The sequence below is a fragment of the Hyalella azteca genome, unplaced genomic scaffold (genome assembly GCF_000764305.2).
Source record: "Hyalella azteca isolate HAZT.00-mixed unplaced genomic scaffold, Hazt_2.0.2 contig2413, whole genome shotgun sequence".
NCBI classification, from domain to species: domain Eukaryota; kingdom Metazoa; phylum Arthropoda; class Malacostraca; order Amphipoda; family Hyalellidae; genus Hyalella; species Hyalella azteca.
Genome location: NW_025932689.1, coordinates 5,784 through 31,770, shown reverse-complemented (window position 1 = coordinate 31,770; position 25,987 = coordinate 5,784). Strand labels below are relative to the sequence as shown.

Here is a 25,987-nt window from a genome sequence, read left to right as displayed (position 1 = left end):
CAAACACTTTACAATTTACGAGAGTAATGATCTATATACATACAGATTTAACTTAAAGTAATCCTTGTTCATATTGTTAACCAATATTCATTTTATATATTTTTGAAATTGCTTATCGCAAAATGTAGACCACGCACAGACATGCGGTTTGCTGCACGCCTTCTCAGCAGCTACAAAATGAGCCGAAAAACGGAAAAGCCAAAATTTTTTATTTATAACCAAAACGGTCCCTTAAATGCCTCATTATTAAAGCTTTCCCTACAATATATTATCACCATAATTGTTAACAAGCTTATAAAAGTATGTAGGACTCATGTTATAACTAACAATAGACAGAGTATTCACGAGCGAATTAACCAACTCGTAAGTTAGTTTGATTAGCAGATTTAGAGTGGCGATCCACGGTACTGTCGCATTCACAGCAACTCGCTTTGCTTTGCCTGCTGTCACTAACCGAGCGCAAAATACATTCGTCGTCATTTGCTTACTTCTTAGCGACGATGCTAGCAATAACATCGCCCGGCTTTCAGTTGGGCCTGACCCAGTTCATTTGTACAACCGATTATTGCTTAATTATGGTAACGCATTAGTTGTCGGTGTAGCTACGTATTTTCTCACATTTTATTATAAAAGTTATTGCGTAAATAATTCATGCCTCAATCGCGAGATAAATATAAGAATGAACCAGTAATGAGTGAAACATAATTTTGATCTAAGATCAAAAAGTATTAGTATCTGCAGATGAAAAAATATTTCAGTAGACACTATTAAATGCTGTAAATTTCTTATTTTAAGCTCACCCATCCAATATTCATGAAACGTTGGGCATTCATTTCTTAGGAACGCTCCAACGTAAATATATATATGAGTTATTTTTTGGTGCATATGAAAGATAATAGGTTATACACCATGTACCTGCATGTTATTATCTGGGAGTAACATTGCATTTCTGATGGGGAAATCGAAGTTCAGTGCAGTACGCGGTAAGAACTATGGTAAAGAGCAAATTGTCAATCAGATTATTACTTTTTAATTGCAAATCCTTATAATATCTTGAAACGATTCCTTCTGATATAAAACTTGAAATTCATGATAAATAAAGCTCTCAAATGTAATTCTTTAAGTTGTGAACTATTAACCTGATTGGGATGCAAGGGATGGGGGATGACGGGATAACGAATCTCAAAATACACGTAAAATCGAACTCTGTACGACCTGATTATTTCAGATGACCAAATGTAAAAGTCTGAGGAAATTCGGACAAAGTATGAATGAATGGCACACGAATCACCGCAAAAGCTTGGCTTACTATCTTATTACAGATGAAATATAAACTAAACGTTATATACTAAATACCAGGAAGTCATTATCCATACGAAATAATATTAATACGATCTATTAATGTTGTGTTTACAAAATTGTTAAAAGCAATACACGTACACGATTTAATTATTTTAGAGACCATAAATACAATTCGCGAGATTAAATAATGAGCTAACCGCATTTCAATGTTCATCATAACTAAACGATGATGGGTCAATACGTCTATGTTTATATAATTCACTACCCTTGCACTACAACACTCGAGATGCAATCTATGAAGATGTAACTTAGGGAAGATCACATACACACCGAAGAGACGTGAATAACTTATGATAACTTTTCGAAAATATCTGTTCGACAACGTCAAATAACCTCTAAAACTAATCACATAATCATGAATCAGCAAGTATTTGAATATATAATTGGTGAAAATAGCATTGTTGATATCATTGTTCTGAAATAGTAATCATTTACGAGTAATTATGAATTTGATCCTTTACGGTTTGTATAAACATTATAGAATAGAATAGAAGTGTCGGCATTGTAGAAATAGGCCCATGGCCTGTTGCCGATTCTTGAACTTTTCGTGACTTGATTCACAAGATATCCGGCCTTTGGAACCCGATCTTTCCATAGCCGACGTTTGATTGAGATAGCTGCTGGACTTATTGCCTGGTCCGTAATTTGCTAGGCATTTTAAGACTGAACATATGCTCCGGCATAGCTTCGTCTGGACTTATTGCCTGGTCCGTAATTTGCTAGGCATTTTAAGACTGAACATATGCTCCTGCATAGCTTCGTCTTGTCTGTTTTTGAAGGTGTTCATACTCGGAGCGTCAACGTTGCTATCAGGGAGGCTGTTCCACATGTCGGCGACTCGAAGCGAGAAGAAATGTTGTCGCATGGATGAGTTAGAAGCAATTTTTTTAGTTTATAGCCGTGGCCCCTGGTGTTGGTTCTTGTTTCAAATTCTAGTAATCCTTCTGGGATCTTGTATAAGCCATGAGTATACTTGTATGCTTCAATGAGGTCCCCACGCAGACGTCGATAAGTGAGGCTTGGAAGCTTCATAATCTTTAATCTTTCCTCATAGGACTTACCTTTCAAGCCCGGAACTATCCTTGTTGCGCGTCTTTGAACACTCTCTATTAAATTTTTGTCCTTTTCAAATTTCGGTACCACACGACGTTTCCAAACTCTAGGTTCGGGCGTACGACAGCAACAAACAACTGCTTCATCGCTTCTGCATCTAGGAACTAGAAAGAACGTCTGATAAGTCCAAGTCGTTTATTGGCTTTATTAACTTGTCCTTCAATATGCTTAGAAAATTTCAACTCATTGTCGACATTAACTCCTAAATCTTTTTCCATTGTCGACTTCGACATCATCACTCTGTCGTTGCAACCGTGTCTTCTCATACTGTAATCTTGTTGTTCATTATTCTTGCCAAGGTGGATAACTTTACATTTGTCAGCGTTGAAACGCAGCTGCCACTTATCAGCCCAGTCAACCAGATGTACCTACTCAAAACCCCCCCCTAACTCTTTCTTTATTACCATATTTTACTTCTATTACCATAGATTCCTTTATTCTTTACCTGAACACACATCTCACAACGTGTCTCATTCGCTTTAGATAACAAATCTATCTAAAGCAAAATTAGTCTTTTATTTACACTCGGCCAAAAAAAAGTCAATGACCCACAACGCCTCAACGAAACTTAGCCTCTTCCTGACTTGACCTAACCCTAGTGGGCCTTGGCAACCGGCTATCACTAAGGAATCTATTCCTGACTTGACCTAACCTCAGTGGGGATAAACACTAACCGAACCTGTTACAGACTTGACATAACCCTAGTGGGATTGAGCTATCAGTTATCACTGACAGAACCTGTTCCCGACTTGACCTAACCCCAGTGTGGAATCACACTAACCGGACCTGTTCCTGACTTGACCAGTGGGGAATCACACTAACCGGACCTGTTCCTGACTTGACCTAACCCCCAGTGGGCCTCAGCAATCAGCTATCATCAACAGAACCTGGTCCTGACTTCACCTAACCCCAGTGGGGAATCACTTCTAATCCCAGTGCCAGAGCGTAATTCTTCTACGTGGCTAAACGAGAGGGTAGCTTCGAACGAGTTTTGGACGGAAACAGTCTTTTATTATGGTTTAGAACCCATGAATACCCCTTATATTATGGTTATAAAACCATGAAAACCTCTTATATTATGGTTTAAAATCATGAAAATGCCTTAAACTATGGTTTCAAAACCATGAAAAACCCTTGCATTATGGTTTTAAAACCATGAAAAGCACTTGTATTATGGTTTTTAAAACCATGAAAACTCCTTATATTATGGTTTTGAAATCATGAAAAATCTTTATATTATGATTTAAAACCATAAAAACATTTACATTATGGTTTTAAAACTATAATATTAGGCTAACATTGCCTTTCGCGCCCCACGCACCGCGAGTGGAATTTTACACGAGCATCGGAGCGCGATGTTGCTCATCGCTCCGGTGCATGAGCACCCGTGCTCCTGACCGGAGAACCGGTCAGGAAAGCGCGTCGAACGCGCAGCATCCGGGTCAGGCTACCTGTGCCAGGTAGCCTGACCCGCTGGGTGTTGTCAAAAAGCATGTCAGAGTAATGAGGGCACTATTTGATGTTATCCAATCCCAACGCAGTTCATGAAAATCAAATCATGACTCAAACATGACGTCACTCCACTCGGCTCAGTAAAATCTTTGTAAATTCCATTTTAATATATGAAAAAGTTTTTTAATAGTCCCCAAAACGGGTTGATTACTTTAATATGTATTTGAAAAGATTTCATGTAGTGGCAATTCAGGTGTCATGATAAAGACGCCAATATTTTGAGCTAGACGCCAATATCTCAAAAAAATATGACAATATTGCGAGACAAAATATTGCTGCTCTACAGGCTGGTGCTGAATGGCGACTAGGGTAAACGCACCATATTCCGACACTGTGGGTAATTCCGACACCCCTCAACTTTTTCCTTTATATTAAGCTCGGTCTTAGTTCCACGCATGCGTAGATGGTTGAAATAGTGACGTCATACTATTGCGCGCCAGATTTCCGCAAAACATTAGGTCTAGCAAGAAAATGTTAAGATCCGCAGAGCGAAAGTCCAAGTCAACTAGTGAGAACATTGAAACACGTTTGAAAGTTGATAGTTGACCTTGCTCTACTAAATAGTGATAAACTGATTGTGTAGAAATAATATTATGGTTTGAGACTTTTAAATAAGGCTGTGAATATATTAGGAATCCTTTAAGTATACTTGTATTTGCTGATTTTAAGTGGTAAATAAATAAATAGATGATTGATTTAAGAGACGGTTTTAGACACATAAAAATTAATTCCGACACAGGGTGTCGGACTACCAACACAGGGTGTCGGAATTATGAATTACGATTTTAAAGCGGTCGGAATTAGTCTCGCAATATGCCGCATTTAGTCACACACAGTGTCAGAATTCAGCAATTTTGAAGATTTGAATCCTAAAGGCTTTTAAATAAATATGGCAACAGTTTGTGACGTTTCATCATTGCTGGCGCATAGTGTGGTGTTTTGAGAGTGACGTAAACCAATCAGAACTCGAGTTGCGCATACGGTGATCTATTTATAGTTATTTATTTCTTGCTACCTCCTTAATGATATTTAGTTAAGACAAAATTGAGTTGTTTGCTGAATTAACAATTTGAGAAATTTGCTAATCTAGTCTTCGGATAAATATGAGTGAAACTTTTTGTCTTAATCCTACAAAATCAAAAAAATTGTGCCTTCAACAGATCATGTCCGACGTATCAATCATTATCCTAATGAATACAACCTGTTCTTGAATCATGTTTCATACGTTTCATATACGTTTAATAAATGTGCAATGAAGTGAGAGAAATGGGATACGTTCAAGATTTGTGTCTTGAATTTTCGATCATATTGAAAAGTCTTGCTTTGATACAAGGATTTGATACAGGATCATTAGGACCAGGGTATTACCTGCGGCCCGCAATAAGTTTAGTTTCGAGGCAAAGGACCAACCGTATCACCTCTACCACTTCTCCATGAGCGGTAGAACCTGTACCTCGCAGTGGGAATGTGGACGATGTGTGGGACATACGTAGAAGCGCGGTCAGACCTTTTGTATTAATAGCAGTGGTTCTGTTTGGTTTTTGTGGTAACTTTTCTTTAATCATTTAATATGTAATGAAATCTTATAATAATCTATTAATTTTTATATTAATTTGAGCGGTTTCTTTAAGCCGCTCCGTGCACATTAATTAAAAACACTAAATTTTTTGTGGAAACTTTTCTATTGGGAGTTAAAATTAAATTAATAATAATATGCGTTTAAAAATTACATTTTAAAGACAACACATCTAAAGAAGCCAATTTCTCCGATGTTACACATGTACAACGAATTTCCAATCTTATTTTTAAATATTAAAAATATTGTTTTTTACTATTTTTAGTATATACCATTTTAATTATTTATTCTGCAAATTGATTCTGCATTGTCTCCGATTTTATGTAAGTTGCAAAATTCCGGATTTAGAAGTGTGTTAAATATCAATTATAAAATTTATAGCAAACCAAGAAACAAACAAGAAGAAGTAAAGTTACAAAGAATTGTTGTAAAAATTGGAGCGACATTCTCATGCCAATCGAGCTTGTTTTCGAGCACTCAATCGCCTGCCTGTGTAAGCCGAAAATGGCCGTAAGTACATGCCTTTGAAGTACATATAATGACTTCCATACCATATGGTGGTGATAATATATGGTCATATCATATATATCTCAGCGCTTATATGGTGCCAAGTCAAGTTGCGAGCGATTCCTTGCTTGGAAACATTGATTAGTAGCGTCGGTTGTTAGCAACCGAACACCAAGTGCCACGCGCGCCCCGTCAAGTTGTGGCGTCAGTGATCTTGGCACCGCGGCAGTGGGGGCAGTGACACGTAGCTCGTGGTGACTGCCGGGCCGTGTCTTCATTAAAAGTTCCAACCCCTGCTTGTGAGTTCCTTTAGAGTTTATACGCCTGGAAACGTGCAACAAATTATTGATTATTGTATTGTTATCGGGAGCTGAGCTTCCCTAAAAGTTTCAGAGCGCTAGCTAATGGGAAGGTTGGTGAAATATCGATTGCAAGATTTGATCATCACAGACACGAAAGCGAGCTAAGAAAAACGTGGTAAAATATGATGAGAATGAATGCATAAACAGCACAATTTAATATAAAATTTCCCTTTTGCTACCACACGAACGATTATTTTAATGCAAATTATTGTATTATCACTTTTATCACGAGTATTTGATGGCCCAATGAGAGCATCACCCCACTAAGGTGAGAGCAAAGAGTGTAGTTTCATGATGATTGTACATACCGATTTAATTGTATAATGAATACGAGTATAAAAGAATGGATATGTGACTAATTCCGCTGTGAAAGAGAAAAGCGTTCAAATCAGATAGAGACGGAGAAATATAGTTTTCATTATTTTGATAGGGAGGCGGCCATGGATTAGACTGGGATCGACCGGAGGAGTAGAAATTGTTAAAATAATTTCATCTGGTGCTGAAAACTGGACAAGGATATTGCAGAGATTCTGAAAAGAAGGTCTCATTTTCCGTATACTTTAGTGTTCTAACATAAAAACGCCTATGTGTCTCAAAATCACATATTTTGAGACACCTGAACGTTTTAAAAACACTTGGGTGTTTCGGTTTGGACACGATCACTCGGGGAGGATTTGAAACACCCAAGTGTTTCAAAACAGGGGATTTTTTTCTCTCGGTGTAGTGTCTGTTTACCGTTAGTAGTGACTGCCTGCCCCTAAGTAGTGACTGCTTGCCACTAGTACACTTAGAAAAAACGGTGAAAAAACGGTCCCACTGGCGTTCTAGTGGACTGTCGCCCCGTGAAAATAAATCGTTTCGCCGTTTTTATCAAATGTTTTACAGATTTTTAGTGTTCAATTAGAATAAAAACGGCGACACGGTGTTTCTTTTCACGCGACGACCGACCACTGAAACGCCGGTAATACCGTTAATGGTAATTTTTCTAATAGTGTAGTGACTGCTTTCCGCTGATGGTGACTGCTTGCCACTAGTAGTGACTGCTTGCCACTAGTAGTGACTGCATGCCTATAGTGGTGACTGCTTGCCACTGGTAGTGACTGCTTGCCACTAGTTGTGACTGCTTTCCGCTAGTGGTGACTGCTTGCCACTAGTAGTGACTGCTTGCCACTAGTAGTGACTGCTTGCTACTAGTCGTGACTGCTTGCCACTAGTAGTGACTGCTTGCCACTAGTAATGACTGCTTGCCGCTAGCGGTGACTGCTTGCCGCTAGTAGTACTTGCTTGCCGCTAGTAGTGACTGCTTGCCACTAGTAGTTCATTGTGCTGGTATTGCCTGATAACCACTAGGTGCTCCATAGTTGCCTTCTAGCTTCCACTAGTGGTTTTTCTCCCTCCTATAGTTGCTACCAGGAGCAGAAACTAGTAGCTAACATTAGTGGCGGCCGGCACTTCTTCTGTTAGCCTTTGTTGCTGCCACTAGTGACTTACGCTGAAGAGCATTCCNACTCACTTTAGAACATTGATAATACTTGGTGGCATTTGCTAAATTTATTTTGGATGTCTCATGGGTGTAGATTATTGAGGTAATTTTATCTTCATGGAAAATAATTTGATACCCATAATATAATTTGAATAAAATTGATGTTCTGTTCCTGTCTCTTATACACATCTAGATGTGTATAAGAGACAGCATATCTTCTGGCCCAAACTCAATGTTCTCCAACCCCCTTCCTCCTGGTAGTTCCTGGAGAACTTCGATTTCGTTCTCCTCCCTTGTGTAGCGAGGGTTACTGAAGACTGATTCAAACTGTAATCCCAGTAACTCACACATACCCTTGTCATCTCCTACAAGGACATCGTTATCCTTCAGCGGACCCACTGGCGTCTTTATTTTAGCCTTGGACTGGGCGTATTTGAAAAAGTACTTCGGGTTTTCTCTGATTACCTCCACTACTCGTTCCTCGGCAGCTTGTTCTTCTATCCTATGCGATTCCTGCAACCTGAGTTCAATTTCATTGTGCAAATCTACTAGTCTCTGTCTCCTCAGATCACTAGTGGACTCAGCTATTTGTTTATTCAAACGTGTGCGTTTTCTCATAAGGATTCGTCGGTCTCCCGGAATGCTGCGGACTTTGGGTCCCGTTTTTTTTCGGGGCATGACGCACACATACCTGTGCTAACTTCTCACAAAGTTTTGTGTAAATTTCCTCGGCATTCATATCGTGAAACTCTTCTCTCCAGTCAGTTTCGTCAAGTTCATTCCATATTGCCTCCCAGTCTGTTCTTCGTTGGTGAAAGGCAAGTCCTGCCAGTCCATTTTGGGGTATTAAAGCCTGAAGCACACATGGTGTGCTTCAGGCGGTAGTATCTGGGATGCAGAGTACCAGTATTATGACTAGTCCTGACCAAGTCTAGGTATCTGTGAAGTAGAGTACCAGTATTTTGACTACTCCTGACCAAGTCTAGGTATCTGTGATGCAGAGTACTAGTATTATGACTAGTCCTGACCAAGTCTAGGTATCAGTGATGCAGAGTACCAGTATTATGACTAGTCCTGACCAAGTCTAGGTATCTGTGATGCAGAGTACCAGTATTATGACTAGTCCTGACCAAGTCTATGCTCTGTGTTAGGACTACAGCTGCTGTGTGTTAGGACTACAGCCGCTATGTTAGCACTACAGCTGCTGTGTTAGCACTACAGCTGCTGTGTGTTAGGACTACAGCCCCTGTGTGTTAGGACTACAGCCGCTGTGTGTTAGGACTACAGCTGCTCTGTGTTAGCACTACGGCACTCACCGCTCCTTAGCTCTCATGTTCCGTCGGGCCAGCTCCTCGGGAGACATGGTGTGCTTCAGGCGGTAGTATCTGTGATACAGAGTACCAGTATTATACTATGCTATGTGTACTTAGGTTGCTACGTGTACTTGGGCAGCTACGTGTACTTGGGCCGCTACGTGTACTTGGGCCGCTATGTGTACTTGGGCCGCTACGTGTACTTGGGCCGCTACGTGTACTTGGGCCGCTATGTGTACTTGGGCCGCTACGTGTACTTGGGCCGCTATGTGTACTTGGGCCGCTACGTGTACTTGGGCCACTACGTGTACTTGGGCCACTACGTGTACTTGGGCCACTACGTGTACTTGGGCCACTACGTGTACTTTGGCCACTATGTGTATTTGACAAGTTTTGATAGTATAGCCACTGCTCACTTTTGCACACTGGTCATGCCCGATTGACTTGGTCTCACTATAGAGATACGGTACAAGGAAAGCTCTGTACTGCTGACATTGATTAACAATGTCTGCTGTGTGTGATTTCCAATGTCATATGATTGACATTTTGAGCGGATGCATTTTATATGATTTATATATGATCCCCGGTTTCCAAATATATTCAGAATATATGAATATAATATTTATTCATATATTCTGTATCATGTTTAATGTGGTTTGTGGTTCAATGGCCTGGTCATGATGTTTCAATCACAGTTATTTATGCTAAATATAATTATATTAGTCTATCTCATATTACAGAAACAGCTTCATGTATAGTAATAAATGAAATTATTAAACAGCTTGCAAGGAAAGCTATTTCAATATTAATGTTCATTCTTTCCTTTATGAACTTTATGAATTTATCTTTATAGATAACAGGTTATATATATCATGAGGATTGAAGGCAATAAAGTCCAAATTTAAATGAGTAAATAGGACTTCTAAGCTGCACTGTACAACATTCAACATCAAATTTCTTACCCATGCAACTTTTCAAATTCTTCTAATAACAAGATTAGATCCTCTTCAAATTTATTGGCAGTAAATGCACACCTTTTACTTGAACTACTTGAGATGAAATTACAGGCAGAAAACATGGTAGCAAATTGTTGAAACATCCAATTAACAACAAAATAGCACTACACACTTTTCTGACCTACACATTTCTTAAAAATAGAAATAAAACATAGATGAAATCTAGATCAAGTAACTAATAATATTAGTAACTAGTATTATTAATATTACCGACCTTTGCCGTGCATATTCTAGTCTCTTGGCCCGCTGCTCTGGTGACTCATTAGCCATCTTCTGCTCGTACAAGGCTCGGTTGTAGACGTAGTTCTTGGTCTTGTAGAGCTCTCCATTGCGCTTCAGGCGACTGCATCACAACACAATAACAGGCATTAGCATATAGCACTGATATACTGTCATTACAAATAAATAATTTCATGACAAATAGTATATTGAATAGGTACTTAAGAAGTCCATTGAAATGAATCACTACAGATGCTGCTACACTGGAATTACAGATTTTCTGTTCTGTGACACATATGAGATAAAAATTTAAAATTTGAAATGCAACCAAACATTTAAAAGTGCTAAGTTTGTGTTCAGCAAAGCAATTCAAGATAGTTATTCAAACACAAATATAAGAACAAACATAAAACCTAAAAAATATATATGTCAGACACCAATGACTCACGGCTGGCCAAGCTGGTTGAGTGCCCCCACCGATGAAGGCCGAGGAGTCGCATGGCCGTGAGGTCCAAGTCCTGACCCAAAGGAGCCCATGTGACCAATGCCACCAAGGCCAATACCACTGAGATCTGAGAGGCCCTGCACTCCAAGGCCTCTTGAGGCACTTGAGTGATCCAACGCAGCTCCAACAGAACTACACCGCTCATTGCCATTGATGGTGAGATCACTAACTCCACTTACAGAGCCCCCGCCCTCCAGTTTGAGGCCAGCCAAACCAAAGTTAGGCATAGAAGGGCTTATGCTTGGCCCAGGAATTGGTGCACTGCTGCTGCCTGCAGAGCTTAGCCCACTGCTGCTGCTGAGAGGAAGCCCCAGGGATGACGACACAGGGGCAAAGGAGTGCATGGAAGTGTTGACGCCGAGTCCTGCAGCATTCAAGCTTCCAAGATGTAAACTGGAGCTTGATGAAGTGTTTAAGCTGTTTAAATTTAATCCAGAATTTGTGGATGAATTCAGTCCTCCTAGATGCAAGTTTGGACTTGAGGAGGGAATGCTAAGAGAGCCCAGAGAAAGAGAACCAATTGAATTTGACAGAGGAGCAGGATTGTCACCATTGATGGTGCAGGTGGTGCTGGTGGGTGGTGCACTTGTGCCGATGCTGCTCAGCCCAGAGGCCAGGCTGGGATGCAGGCCACCATGGAGGGATTGATGAAGGCCAGTCTGAAGGCTGTGATGAAGGTTGCTGTACACGGAGCGGTAGTGGTCAGGGTGACGCAGCTGGTCTGGGAAGGCAGACAAATTGTGGGCTGGAGGAATAACTCCGATGTTAAGATAGGACTTGGAGGCTGGGTCATGTCGCAGGTCAGTGTGGGGGTCAGCACGAAGTCCTTGCAAATCATTTCTCAAATTAATGTTGTTTGATGAGTTATGTGAGGATACAAGGTCCCCTGAAGGATTGTAGCTCTGAGATGGGGTGCTAGCAGAAGGAGGGGGAGGAGGATGATTGTTCTCCATGACTTAAAGTTTCAAGCAAATTATCAAATGTAGTTTGTTATAACAGTATATTTTGAAGGTGCAGTTGTGTTTTCCATGACAAGTTCCTAACTAGGAACATTCATTTAAAAAGTGATAAAATGATGCATAAGAAGCAGTGTTGTTTAAAAATTTACTTTGAAGAACCATCCTGAGATGACTGGTGTTATTTTTTCAGAAGAGCACAAAAATTTAAAAGTTGTCGGTCAGGAAGCTGTTTTTCATGGCAACTTTGTTACTAATTATAGTGAGTTCAGTCAAGTGGATCAGCATGGCAACTTTCAAACTAGAATTTATGTCTTTCAAAGAGTGATGAGACCAGCACAGCAGCAGCGTGATGACATGGCACTTCTTGTGGTGTTGTGAATTTGATTATCACGTTGAACAAGTAAAGGAATTACTTATTTAATATTTTAATTTCCTTGACGTTACCTTCTACTATTAATATGCACTACATTGCCATTTTAATGAAACATAATAATTAATGCAAGGTATTAGGCAACAAATCCTAAACAATATTGGTGACAGTTTGGGCATAAAAATCTGATATTGGTAACTCGATTGCCAAAGTTTGTACACTGGCTTGATATCTCTGCTGAAGTATATATGTATACAAGATTACAGGGGTTTGACAAAAAATTGAAACACCCAATAAATCAACAAAATATATTCGATTACATTGTTGGTCCACCTTGTGTGGCAAATAAAGCCTCAATTCTCAGAAGCATTGAAATTGTGAATTGTTTCCAAAAGAATGTTAACCCATTCTTCAGTTACTTCAGTCAAATTCAGTTTTTTTACTTCAAATTGGCATAGGTTAATTTTAGAGTCTTGAGACTATATTGGTAAGGAAAATCTATCAATTAATAGTGTTACATGGCAAGATGCAAAAATTTATATTTATAACTGAAATCTTGCGCATAGGTGGTAAATTTTTGCTAGCTCTTAATATTGCACTTTGATTGTTTCCTTGTAGGAAAGAACTAAATGTTTGGAATGAGAGAACAAATTTTTGGCTTCTTAATAGCTAAATTGGATCTATTAAACATTTCTATATGCATTCCAGCTTCAAGCAAACATATTTTTTGTGACATTGGAACCAGCTGTTCCATTGGAGTTACTGGATCCAGTCTAATTCTACCAAGCAAACTTCAACAATTGTGTTGCCAAGATCCTCATTTTAAGCCTAGTGTTGTCAGTACTATTGAGTGTTAAGGCTTACTTGCAGAACTAATTAAATCTTAAATGTTACCAGGATTGAAATTTTCTTCCTTTTACTTAAATTTTGTGTCTCCAAAGTGACAAATATTTCATAAATTTTGAGTCTTGTGGCCCAATTGTGCTCTTTTATTAACAATTAGATAGGAAGTAATTCATCTAGCAGGAATCTTGCAGTCCTGAAAATGGCAGGAAGGCTCAAGTTGTGGTTTGAGAGGTTAATGTTTTTGCACACTCCACAGTCCACAGTAGATTGTTTCTTGCCAAAAGTAGAGGTAAAATGATATTTAAAGAAAAATGGGTTGCTACATCTTCAGATGACAGATTTTAATGGTGAATTTAGTAATTTATTGAGAATATATGAATATCACAAAAGAAAATGTAACATTTACCAACTGTTTATATCCAGGCAGTCAAGCGTGGAAAATGTCTATCTTTAACTTTAGGGCCATGAGTCTTGAGCTTACCCATTATTTCCAGAATCGCGAGACTTCCGCCAGATGAATTACCTCCTATCTAATTGTTAACTAAAGTGCACGATCGGGCTGCAAGATTCTAATTGTATTAAAAATTTGGCATCTTGGAGCCGTGAGATTTCAGAAACAAATAGGAAAATTCTAATCCTGCAGGCAGTCAATTAACAATTAAATAAGACAATCGATCTAGTAAAAATTTCTTGGCTTCAAAAATTTTAGGAAAGCTCTAATTCAAGTAATTGTAGCTAGTACAAACATTTTTATTCCCAAACCTAAAATTTAATGCCCATGTAGCATATGATGTAGGTAACTAGACAGAATTTTATAAAGACTATTGATTTACCACAAATTTTTGAAAATTGCAGGCAAAATGTGTTATTTTTCTAAATTTCATAAAAAAATTTAGACATCGGCCATCAAAGTTCAAACAGATGAAACTGACTGCAAGCATGAAGCATCAAGCATGGGCATTTTAGTCTCATTCACAGGTGGGTTCTAGGTACCTGATTTTCCAGAAATGAATTTAATATGTGGCTTCAGATAATTTTCAGTTTAGAGGGGCTAGGCTAGAGCAGACAGCAGAGCTCATGAAACAGGAGTGAGCAGAGAAAATAAAGAGAATTTCAATGCAAGATGAAATTCAAATGATAGGATAATCTGGAGGATTTTAAATATTTAAAAGCAACAAATAATAAATTCACGTATACGTCGTAAAGGTGCGTAGAGCCACGATAGAGGTAAAAAAATTGTAGAAAAAATTGGCACAACGATGCTACCTTTGTTTACCTTCTTTTTCTTCGCAGTCGGTGATTGCTACAAAATTACGAAATAATCAAACAGATGGCGTTCTGAATATATGTATTGGTTGAAGGTCACAACTTTATGCATGAATATTCCATATCAAGGACGTAAACATAATGAAAAATAAAGAGTTTTTTATTTAGTGCTGACAATTATGCTATACTATGGTATACTATACTATACTATACTATACTATACTATACTATACTATACTATACTATACTATACTATACTATACTATACTATACTATACTATACTATATTGACGGATTTTAAAGCTAGACGCACCAGTCACAGATGAGAAATTAAGCCATCAGTATTATTATTGAATAATAAATAATAATAAATAATTAATAATAATAATGAATAATAAATAATTAATGATAAAGCACTACATGTCTATTGTGTGGTAACCGAGGGGTGGGCATCTAGCATTAAACACTAGTTAATTATTCTCAAGTCCCTTGAGAGTGCAAATTATCATTAAAAAAAATTATTATTATAAATTAAAAAAAATTAAAATTAAAAGGCAAATTATTTTGAAATAAATAATTTTTACCATTTTATGTTGTATATCAATATTCCCCAGCTGATATTCATGTTACATGCACAAGCAAAGTAATACAATATGACGCCATATTGGCACACAACACTGTTAGAAAAAAACGGTGAAAAAACGGTCCCACTGGCATTCTAGTGGCCGGTCGCCCCGTGAAAATAAACTGCTTTGCCGTTTTTTTCAAATGTTTTACGGATTTCTAGTGTTAAATTAGAATAAAAACGGCGACACGGTGTTTCTTTCCACGTGCCGACCGGCCACTGAAACGCCGGTAATACNTATATATTAAATATTTATACCCTGTATTATTATATATTAAATATTTATACCCTGTATTATTATATATTAAATATTTATACCCTGTATTATTATATATTAAATATTTATACCCTGTATTATTATATATTAAATATTTATACCCTGTATTATTATATATTAAATATTTATACCCTGTATTATTATATATTAAATATTTATACCCTGTATTATTATATATTAAATATTTATACCCTGTATTATTATATATTAAATATTTATACCCTGTATTATTATATATTAAATATTTATACCCTGTATTATTATATATTAAATATTTATACCCTGTATTATTATATATTAAATATTTATACCCTGTATTATTATATATTAAATATTTATACCCTGTATTATGATATATTAAATATTTATATGATATTTCCATGCACCACCTACCTCTCTTTGGCCATTTCATTTCTCCTAGCCAGTTCGTCCGCAGAGGCGTAGCTCTTCTGTTTCTGATACCTGAACAATTTTACAATTTGTTAATCTTAATATGCTTCTTATTAGCCAATTGTTCAATATATGTTTGTAATTCATACAGTTTATTTTATAAATTAGCAAGTTTTGGATACGTTTCTTATATGCCAATTGTTCAATATAATTTTCTGATCTATACATTAATTTTATAAGATTTATCAGTTAAATTAAATATGGCAAAGAGTATATTAATCTCTTGAATAGGATTTTTTTCATCATTTCCATCAGACATATAATTGAGACTCATTGTATTGTATCACATTGACAATTGTTGGCACAATAAGGATAACATTTCATAGGTCACAGGTGCATGTATGAATTAAAATATGGTTAATTGTAAAAAATTCATTAATTCATAGAACAGCCAACAATATCAGATCAGATAGAATTTATAATCAAAAGAATTAAAATTAGATAATTTAACATAGATATTTTTGTTTTGCAAATTGAGTCTGATGACAGATTTATCTTTTATAATGGATTTTTCATGTTAATTATAACAAATTTCTAAAAAAATTCCTTTGATTTTCTAAATAAGAATGAAGAAAATTGTTTTTGGACAACAATGTAAATATTATGGAAGAAAATTAAATACTATTTCATTAAAGAAATAATATTGAACAAGAAGTTAAGTGCCAATTTCTTGTCACAAAACTTTGAGGTGTGAAATGGGCCAAACAGAGACAGTATGCATGGATTAAATTATAATATTTATACACATTATATAGTATTATATAGTATTATATTATACTATATACATTATATAGTATTACAGTGTGCGTACCAGTCATGGAAAACATGGAAAGTTGTATACAAGTCTGGAAAATTACGAGTCATATACAAGTCTGGAAAATTACGAGTCATACGAGTCTGGAAAATTACGAGTCATACAAGTCTGGAAAATTACGAGTCATATACAAGTCTGGAAAATTACGAGTCATATACAAGTCTGGAAAATTACGAGTCGTATACAAGTCTGGAACCTGACATATACGAGTAATTTTCCAGACTTGTATACAACTTTCCAGGCTTTCCATGACCAGTACGCACCCTGGGATTATACATCAACACGTTGAGTGCAAGACAAGATGACCCATGGATGTCATTCATAAAAATGGTATGGAATGTTTGAAAAAAAACATGATTTGTTATTATTGCAATTTTTAAGACATTATGTTGATAATAAAATATAAAGGTTTGAAATAGAAAATATGTTTACCTTTTTTATTTAATTGCAAGGAAAGGCATATTTATCATTTTAAACTGGAAGGTTCAATTGGAACTTGAATGTAATAGCACCAGTGGGCAGTTAGAAGTTTGGGAAGAGCATATTATTACATATTATATGTAATAAAATAATATAATGAACCACACCCAACATGTTAACTCACTATTAGATGCAATAATACACTGTTAGAAAAAACAGTGAAAAAACGGTCCCACTGGCGTTCTAATGGCCGGTCGCCCCGTGAAAATAAACTGTCTCGCCGTTTTTATCAGATGTTTTACGGATTTCTAGTGTTAAATTAGAATAAAAACGGCGACACGGTGTTTCTTTTCACGTGCCGACCGGCCACTGAAACGCCGGTAATACCGTTAACGGTAATTTTTCTAACAGTGTATAATGATAAATCTATTCATAACAAATTTAAAAGATATTTGTGAGTTTCCCAACAACCACGCTATATCTCTGGCTGACGTGTGTGCAAGGTGCACATTAAACTTATCAAGACTAAATCAGTGTAAATAATGTGACTATCAACCCTCACATCAATCACACTATCATTCCTCAGGTGTCAACATTTACTCTAGTGGCCCAATCACCAAGTTATTTAAGAAGAAGAAGTAAGAGCAAGCTGCTTATGAAGCTTAGTACTAGGTCAGTGTAATCAAAGTGACTCAAAAAACACAAATCATATTTATAGGCAAAATTATCACATAGAAATGGCCCTTATGCACCATATCAGCAAGGCCATAAGTAACAATATCCAAATTTTATTTTCAAGAAGTAATGTTCTGTTCATAATGTGTTACTGTGAGTTATAAATAAGTACTTGAATGAGGCCTCACACATCCTTTGGATGAAATGTTTAAAATGGAAATGAATTTAAACAAAGAAATGGCATGTCCCCACATTATTGGTCATTTGATATTTTTATTGAAGAGGGTGCAGTGCAGCAGCAATGTACTGGTAGTGTCAGTAGTAATATTTTGTGCAGTAATATTTTTTAGCATTAGATGGCAGAATTTCACTGTTGGAACACATATTACTAATGACCAGAGAATGCATTATATTTCAGTCTTCAATGCTTCTATTAACTTGAAAATTAATGTTGATACATTCAAAATGTCATTAAATAGATTATAAATCCTTGCTGAGACCTGCCTTTTGAACTGTTAATGTCATCTGAAGAACTTTGACTCCCTGCAAATTGGAATATAATATTATTTAATACACAAGTTGTTGTACCCATTTGTTGAACCCAGGTGATGTTGAAAATTTGCATATTTCTTGAGTTGTAAATTATTTTTCTCCATACATTTTGATAGGTATGGGTTTGTAAATAAGGGAAGTTTGAAGAAAGATTTACAGGTGAAAACGTCCAATTAATGTTGCTCAGGTAGGAGAGTGTCAAGCCATCCCTCCCTAATTATTACCTAGAGTGATCACTCTTTGATTTTCGTTTCATTTATTTTTTTAGCATGTACAAGTTTGCTCTCCTTTAATTAAAAGAGGGCTGACTCCTTATTAAACTTGGGATTAGCCTTTTCTTGTGGCAAGGCCACCTTCACTTTTGAGCTTGTGCTCCTTTTGGTCAATTCTATGTTTCTAACCCTATGGAAAGGCTTATTTATTTCAACCGATTAATTAAATAATTAATATTGGAGACTGTCCCTACTTTAACTTACAATTTCCCTGTATATATATATATGGCCTCAGTTATTCTCTTGATATTGCTGCTTAACCACTTGTAGGTAAAAGATTTTAAGGTGAGTACTAGAGTGCCATAATTGTTTAAAATACTGGAATAGTGAGACATACCTGTCAGCTTGTCCAGCTTTGATTTTGAGTCCAAATTATTCAACAGCTAATTTTAGTTTCTATAGAATACCTGCATATCCAGTGGGACACATCAGTCAATTTGATTGGGGCTTTTGGCCACTCCATAGGTGCAATTCAGAAACCTTTTTTGTTGTGGATGGAGTGTAGGTACATACTTTGATTTATAAGTTGTAATTCTTTTCTACTTACTAAGTTGTATAACAATTTTGCTATACCTAAGTGTATGAGTGCTTCCTATCAAGGTTTTTATTTCTTCACAGTTATGTTATGCCAGGTTCATTTGTTTTTGAATGAACCTGGCCCAAGGGTGAACCTCTAGTGATACCACTACCAAGCTTACCTTCAGGAGCTGGTCTCATCCCTAATTTCTTTATATGTCTGCTTACTCAAGCTTAGGACCTGTTGTCTTTGGGATCAAGTCCCACAATAAAATTTCAATTTGTTTCTTGTGTTAGCATTAAGCCTAACATTGCAGTACCCAGTTGTTTTACCTCGTTGTACCTTAATGTAAGTTCCATCATATAATTGTTTCCGTTGTTGGTTATTTGTGTTGCAATTTATTGACTAGTATTTGATGTCAATTACTCTTATTTTGGGTAACTGGAAATTTGCTTAAATGAAGCTTGAATGCTCAAGCCTACCTTGTTTTACTACACAACCAGTTTCATTTACTGATATTTACTTTGATTCTTCAACACATTCAACACTTGAAATTTAAAAATAACTTTTTTTTCACAATTCACTTTCCAGTAATCATAATTCATTACTCCTAATAAATTCAATTTTAGTAATTAAAATTCATTCCTCCAAATGAATTTTAATTACTCCTAATGAATGAATCAGAATAATAAAAACCATGCTGCAGCCATTTTCGTCTATGCCGCTCTTCGGGTGTCTCTGTTGCCGTCATGCGGTGATACCTGCACAACACAACGAGACACCCGTCAGCTCATGGCTAAACATGGACACCCGTCAGGTCTATGCTAAACTTGGACACCCATCAGGTCTATGCTAAACTTGAACACCCGTCAGGTCTATGCTAAACTTGGACACCCGTCAGGTCTATGATAAACTTGGACACCCGTCATGTCTATGCTAAACTTGGACACCCATCATATCTATGCTAAACTTGGACACCCATCAGGTCTATGCTAAACTTGGAGACCTTTCAGGTCTATGCTAAACTTGGACACCCATCAGGTCTATGCTAAACTTGGACACCCATCAGGTCTATGTTAAACTTGGACGCCCATCAGGTCTATGCTAAATTTGAACACCCGTCAGGTCTATGCTAAACTTGGACACCCATCAGGCCTATGATAAACTTAGACACCCATCAGGTCTATGCTAAACTTGGACACCCGTCAGGTCTATGCTAAACTTGGACACCCATCAGGTCTATGCTTAACTTGGACACCCATCAGGTCTATGCTAAACTTGGACACCCATCAGGTCTATTCGTCAGGTCTATGCTAAACTTGGACACCCATCAGGTCTATGCTAAACTTGGACACTAGGATGGATCGAGAAAAAAACTTTTTTAAAATCTGTTATCTGGCAATGATTATTTTACAATGGCCTCTACCAAATGAATCTCCTTCAAAGAATTTTTAAAACCAGCAATTTCTAGAGTTGCTGAAAAGCCATTAAATATTTTGAAGTATGTGAATTTCAGTGTAATTTACCTTTATTATTAAATTTTAAGAAGTTTGCCTCAATTATTGAGATGATAAAGCTGATTGTAGGGACTTTTGCCATATTTTGTTCACTGATTTATAATTGATTAATAATGATTATCTTAGCATTATCACCTCGAGAATCAAGGATAATTTCAGAAAATAAAACATTAGGGTAAAAATTATGCTTAATTTCATCTTTTTACAATTTTTAATTACATTTTGGCATCTCTAGAAATTGTTTATTTTGAAATCCCTCAAAGAGAATTTATTTGGCTGGGGTCCACAAAAGAAAATAATAGTATGATATGAAGATTTTTTTACTCCTCTATTGTATGCACTTCAGGCCTACACAAAATCAACTTGTGACAATGCATGGGAATCATTTAGCCAGAGAATGACTAACATAGAACATCAAAGCATTTACCCTGTATTATGCAACAGTATCATGCCTTTTTAATTAAATATTTGTGTAGTTTGGCAGAAGCTGTTCTTTAATGCAGGTTTCATTGAAGACCAGAGAGTATTTCTTATTGAATTTTTTTTAATTGAATAATGTTTTAATTGAATAATGCATGTAGAGGCTTCTTGTGCACCACTGATTTCATCCCTTAATAATGGAATAGGAGGTGTAGTCTGGAGCCAATATCATTCAGTATATAGAATGTTTATAGACCCATGACTGTACTCAACCAATTTGCTATTTGTTCCAATACTTTGTTATTCAAAATTTACCCCCAAATCCTCAGATGATTTGGTTAACACATTTAGTGTGATGTCTTTCTTTTGTATGTTATCTTCATCATAGTGTTGAATGCCATGTCAACTTTTTTATTTCATATTAAAAAATTGTCATGTCTTTATATGCTGAAACTCACCTTCAATAAATCTGATACAAGTCTTGAATCTAATCACTTTCTCCAAAATATGGGAAAATCTTTATAATGCATATGGCTGGCCTCTATTATGCTCATCATCAGGAGGCTTCATCGTTGCTCATCATGTTGGGGGATACTTAAACTACTTGTGTTACTTGACCCTTTACCATCAAACAGGGGCCATACTTTCAAAAAAAGTTAAGAGATCGTAAGTTCATCAGCCAATCATTGACGGCCTTTCAAGCAAAATCCACCAATCATAGACAAGAAAATAGAGCGTAAGTACTTACGTTCACTTAGCGAGTTTTGAAAGTATGGCCCCTGGACTTTAAAGTTGCCTTTCAAAAAAACACCTGTACAGGGAATATGTCTTACTCTTATGGCTCACCAGCCCAACTGGCTTTCAGAGCACATTGCTTTGCATAGCTCAACAGGTTTGTAGTAAGTTTGTGTAACAACAAGTTTGTGTAGTTTGTGTAACAAACTGCATGAGCAGTTTGTTTACATCATCCCATCAGTTGCCCGCCAACTTCCGTGGCGGTGAAGGTAAGTTAAGTCAAGCGTAAAGGTTAAACTCAATTTGATAAACCTAACATTACAATAGCTTATTGCAGTTTACCATCAAGTATTAAAGTGTTCCTGCCAGCATTCAAGTGTTCCTGCCAGCATTCAAGTGTTCCTGCCAGCATTCAAGTGCACCTGCCAGCATTCAAGTGTATAAACAATAAATAATTTCCCTATTATAAAACAATACACCTACACAACACAAACACCTCACACAAAACAATACACCTACACAACACAAGCACATCACACAGAACTGTTCAAATGAGAGAAGGAAAACAAAGATAAAATAAGATCAAAATTCAATACAAATATACACAGAAAATTAATTGGTCAAATAGTCCAAATAGTGACACACTTTTCCTCACCCAGGACTGACACGCCCTCATTTCCAGTCCAGACTGGGTCATAATAACTCACACAAGCACTAAAGTGTATCATTATTCAGACAGGCGTGACTGACCGCTCCTTGGCGCGCTGGTTGCGCCGCATCAGCTCCTCAGGGGTGAGCGTATCCTTGATCCTGTGGTACCTGCAGGATAACAAGCATTTCACATCAGTAGAGGTACCATTAAAAGTTGATAAGAATTTGTAACTCCATCAGCCAGGCACTGACGGCTTGTCAAGCTAAACCTGCCAATCAGACGAGAAATTGGATGATAAAAGTACTTTTGTCATCAGTATCATAACTGAAAGTGGGGTATAAAGTACTACATATCTATTGTGTGGTAACTGAGGGGCAGGGCATCAAGCATTACATGTCAGTTAACTATTCTGAAGTTGTTAACTATTTCTATACACTGTCCTCAACAGTGCTTCATGGCCCCAATGACAAATTATTTTGAAATAAATAATTTATACCATTTTATGTTGTACATGAATATTCACCAACTGACATTCATGTAACATGCACGAGCAAAGCCATACAATATGGCACAATATTGGAACGTAACAAGCCAAATGAGTTTTTAAATGTATAAAAATAAAGTAAATGTTTAAAAACATTAATGTTAGAAGCCAAATTCAAAATTTTCACCCAACTTAATACAACACAAATGCCATTCCAGATACAATTTGCATAATTGGTAATATTTTCTTCTATATAATATCTTTAAAAAAACATATAAATACAAGTTTGATTTTTTAATGTTAATTAGATTAAACATTAAATGTGGGTGCAATGGTGCTCAGATAATATTATATTCATATTAAAATTCATGGAATAAATAACAATAAAAAATACATATCCAACAGAAAAAAGATTGGTACTTAAATATAAAACAGAAAATTTCATAATAATTTGCCATATTTTTACACAAATATTTTGGCATCCAGCTTAATTAATAGAGCTGGACTGCAAAATGTTTTCCATAAAGTAATGGTGAATTTTGTGAATTTTTTTTACTTCTAAATTTCTACAGTTTTTAACTCTAGCAATTGAGTGACATTGCTACAGTGATGAAGTTTATACATTTATACGAGTACTACTAAGTTAAATGATAATTCATTAACAGAAGCAAATTAATTGTTGGTTTGTCTAGCACCCGCCCCTGTTTGGCCAATTCAGAGTCTATTAATGAAGTATTATACAGGGCTATTCTAAATTATGGAATCAATTTGATAAATTCACATTAATTTAATTATGAATTCAAAATGAATAATTTATGCACCAAACTAAAGACACAATTAGACACATTGTCTCTTATTGTGTCTCTAACATCATTTAGAATAATTTGTTTATACTGTGGATGTGATGTTATTTTTAACCTATGAAGTTGATATATCGATATACAGGGTGAACCAGAATTAACTGACCCTTTTAATTTGTAAATAAAAAAAAACTATGAACGTTATGAAGTTGAAACTTGTTTTATTTAAAAGAAGAACATTTTTATGGTAATATTGTATCCTAGTTTTTAGGATACAATAACTAACTAGGATACAATATTACATACAATATTTTAACTAATACATATTATTAATACATAATAAATATTTTAGACTTGTAGTATTGTTGACAATTGTTGGCACAATAAGGGTATCATTTCGTAGGTCACAGGTGCATGTATGAATTAAAATGTGGTTAATTTCATTGTAAAAAATTCATTAATTCATAGAATAGCCAACAATATCAGATCAGATAGACTTTATAATCAAAATAATTAAAATTAGATAATTTAACATACATATTTATTCTTGTTTTGCAAATTGAGTCTGATGACAGATTTATCTTTCAAAGTGGATTTTTCATGTTAATTATAACAAATTTATAACAAAAAATTTCCTTTGATTTTCTAGATAAGAATTTTAAAAAATTGTTTTTGGACAACAATGTAAATATTATGGAAGAAAATGTAATCTCAAGTGACTTATTAAAGAAACAATATTGAACAAGAAGTCAAGTGCCAATTTCTTGTCACAAAACTTTGAGGTGTGAAATGGCCAAACAGAGGCAGTATGCATGGATTAAATTATATTATTTATACACATTATATAGTATTATATTATACTATATACATTATATAGTATTACAGTGTGCGTACCAGTCATGGAAAACATGGAAAGTTGTATACGAGTCTGGAAAATTACGAGTTGTATCCGAGTCTGGAAAATTACGGGACATATACGAGTCTTGAAAATTATGAGTCATATGCAAGTCTGGAAAATTACGAGTCTGGAAAATTTCAAGTTGTATACAAGTCTGGAACATGATGTATACTAGTAATTTTCCAGACTTGTATACAACTCTCCAGGCTTTCCATGACTGGTACGCACCCTGGGATTATACATCAACACATTGAGTGCAAGATAACTCTTGGATGTCGTTCATAAAAATGGTATGGAATGTTCAAAAAAACATAATTCGTTATTATTGCAATTTTTAAGACATCGTGTTGATAATAAAATATAAAGGTTTGAAATAGAAAATATGTTTAACTTTTTCATTTAATTGCAAGGAAAGGCATATTTATCATTTTAAACTAGAAGGTTCAATTGGAACTTGAATGTAATAGCACCAGTGGGCAGTTAGAAGTTTGGTGAGAGCTTATTATTGCATACCTACTATTATATGCAATAATATAATATAATGAACCGCACCCAACATGTTAACTCACTATTATTTGCAATAATATACTGTCGGAAAAAACGGTGAAAAAACGGTCCCACTGGCGTTCTAGTGGCCGGTCGCCCCGTGAAAATAAACAGTTTCGCCATTTTTATCAGATGTTTTACGATTTCTAGTGTTAAATTGGAATAAAAACGGTGACCCGGTGTTTCTTTTCACGTGCCGACCGGCCACTGAAACGCCGGTAATACCGTTAACCGTAATTTTTCTAACAGTGTATAATGATGAATCTACTCACAACAAATTCCCACCAATAAATTAAATGACAGCCCAACATAAAAAACAGCCAAACATTTCATCATAAGATGATAGATTCTTGAGAATATATTCATGCTCAATTGTACAATGTTCATCTAATTACCTGGGAAAGTTCAACAATGCTACAATAAATAACAGAAATTGTTTCAAATTAAACTTATCTGCACAAGCAGAGCCCATCTATAAATTTCTTATTTTTGTACACACTTACTGGTTGTGAGAAATTTAAATGCATATGAATAATACAAATTTGAATATATCAATGAAGGTGAGTGAATGTTGCTCTACTCTTCTTACTTCCTATGTTTGAAGTTCAGGTTCATTTGTAAGATCCAGCATACTATCATTTACATATGCTTTCAAAATGCAATTGAACTTGCAGAGAAAAATATTTGTTTAAATAAGCTCTACTTTACCAAGTTCTAGCCTCTAGCCGCTGTGTGTTAGGACTACAGCTGCTGTGTGTTAGGACTACAGCTGCTGTGTGTTAGGACTACAGCTGCTGTGTGTTAGGACTACAGCCGCTGTGTGTTAGGACTACAGCTGCTGTGTGTTAGGACTACAGCTGCTGTGTGTTAGGACTACAGCTGCTGTGTGTTAGGACTACAGCTGCTGTGTGTTAGGACTACAGC

General features: G+C 36.1%; 2 protein-coding genes across 2 annotated transcripts in view; both read right to left on the bottom strand.

Annotated features, from left to right (window-relative positions):
- Positions 1 to 8,691: 8,691 nt before the first annotated feature.
- Positions 8,692 to 12,284, bottom strand: LOC108677576. The gene is made up of 4 exons (XM_018165818.2): positions 10,912 to 12,284; positions 10,459 to 10,587; positions 9,232 to 9,300; positions 8,692 to 8,803 (listed from the first exon to the last, which is right to left on the bottom strand). Exons 1-4 carry the CDS (start codon positions 11,919 to 11,921, stop codon positions 8,692 to 8,694), a joined length of 1,320 nt encoding a protein of 439 aa, XP_018021307.1. The 5' UTR covers positions 11,922 to 12,284.
- Positions 12,285 to 19,669: 7,385 nt separating this feature from the next.
- LOC125179524 overlaps positions 19,670 to 25,987 on the bottom strand; it is a 7,997-nt gene continuing 1,679 nt past the window's right edge. Inside the window, exons 3-4 of the mRNA XM_047885557.1 lie at positions 22,434 to 22,502; positions 19,670 to 19,772 (exon numbers count right to left, since the gene is read on the bottom strand). Coding sequence (XP_047741513.1) covers positions 19,670 to 19,772; positions 22,434 to 22,502 — 172 coding nt within the window. The remainder of the gene's footprint in view (positions 19,773 to 22,433; positions 22,503 to 25,987) is intronic.

Coding starts and splice junctions, on each gene's coding strand:
- LOC108677576 (XM_018165818.2), bottom strand. CDS start 11,921: ATGGAGAACAATCATCCTCCTCCCCCTCCTTCTGCTAGCACCCCATCT. Junction 10,588..10,911: donor CTCAACCAGCTTGGCCAGCC/GTGAGTCATTGG, acceptor GTTGTGATGCAG/TCGCCTGAAGCGCAATGGAG. Junction 8,804..9,231: donor AACATGAGAGCTAAGGAGCG/GTGAGTGCCGTA, acceptor TCTGCATCCCAG/ATACTACCGCCTGAAGCACA.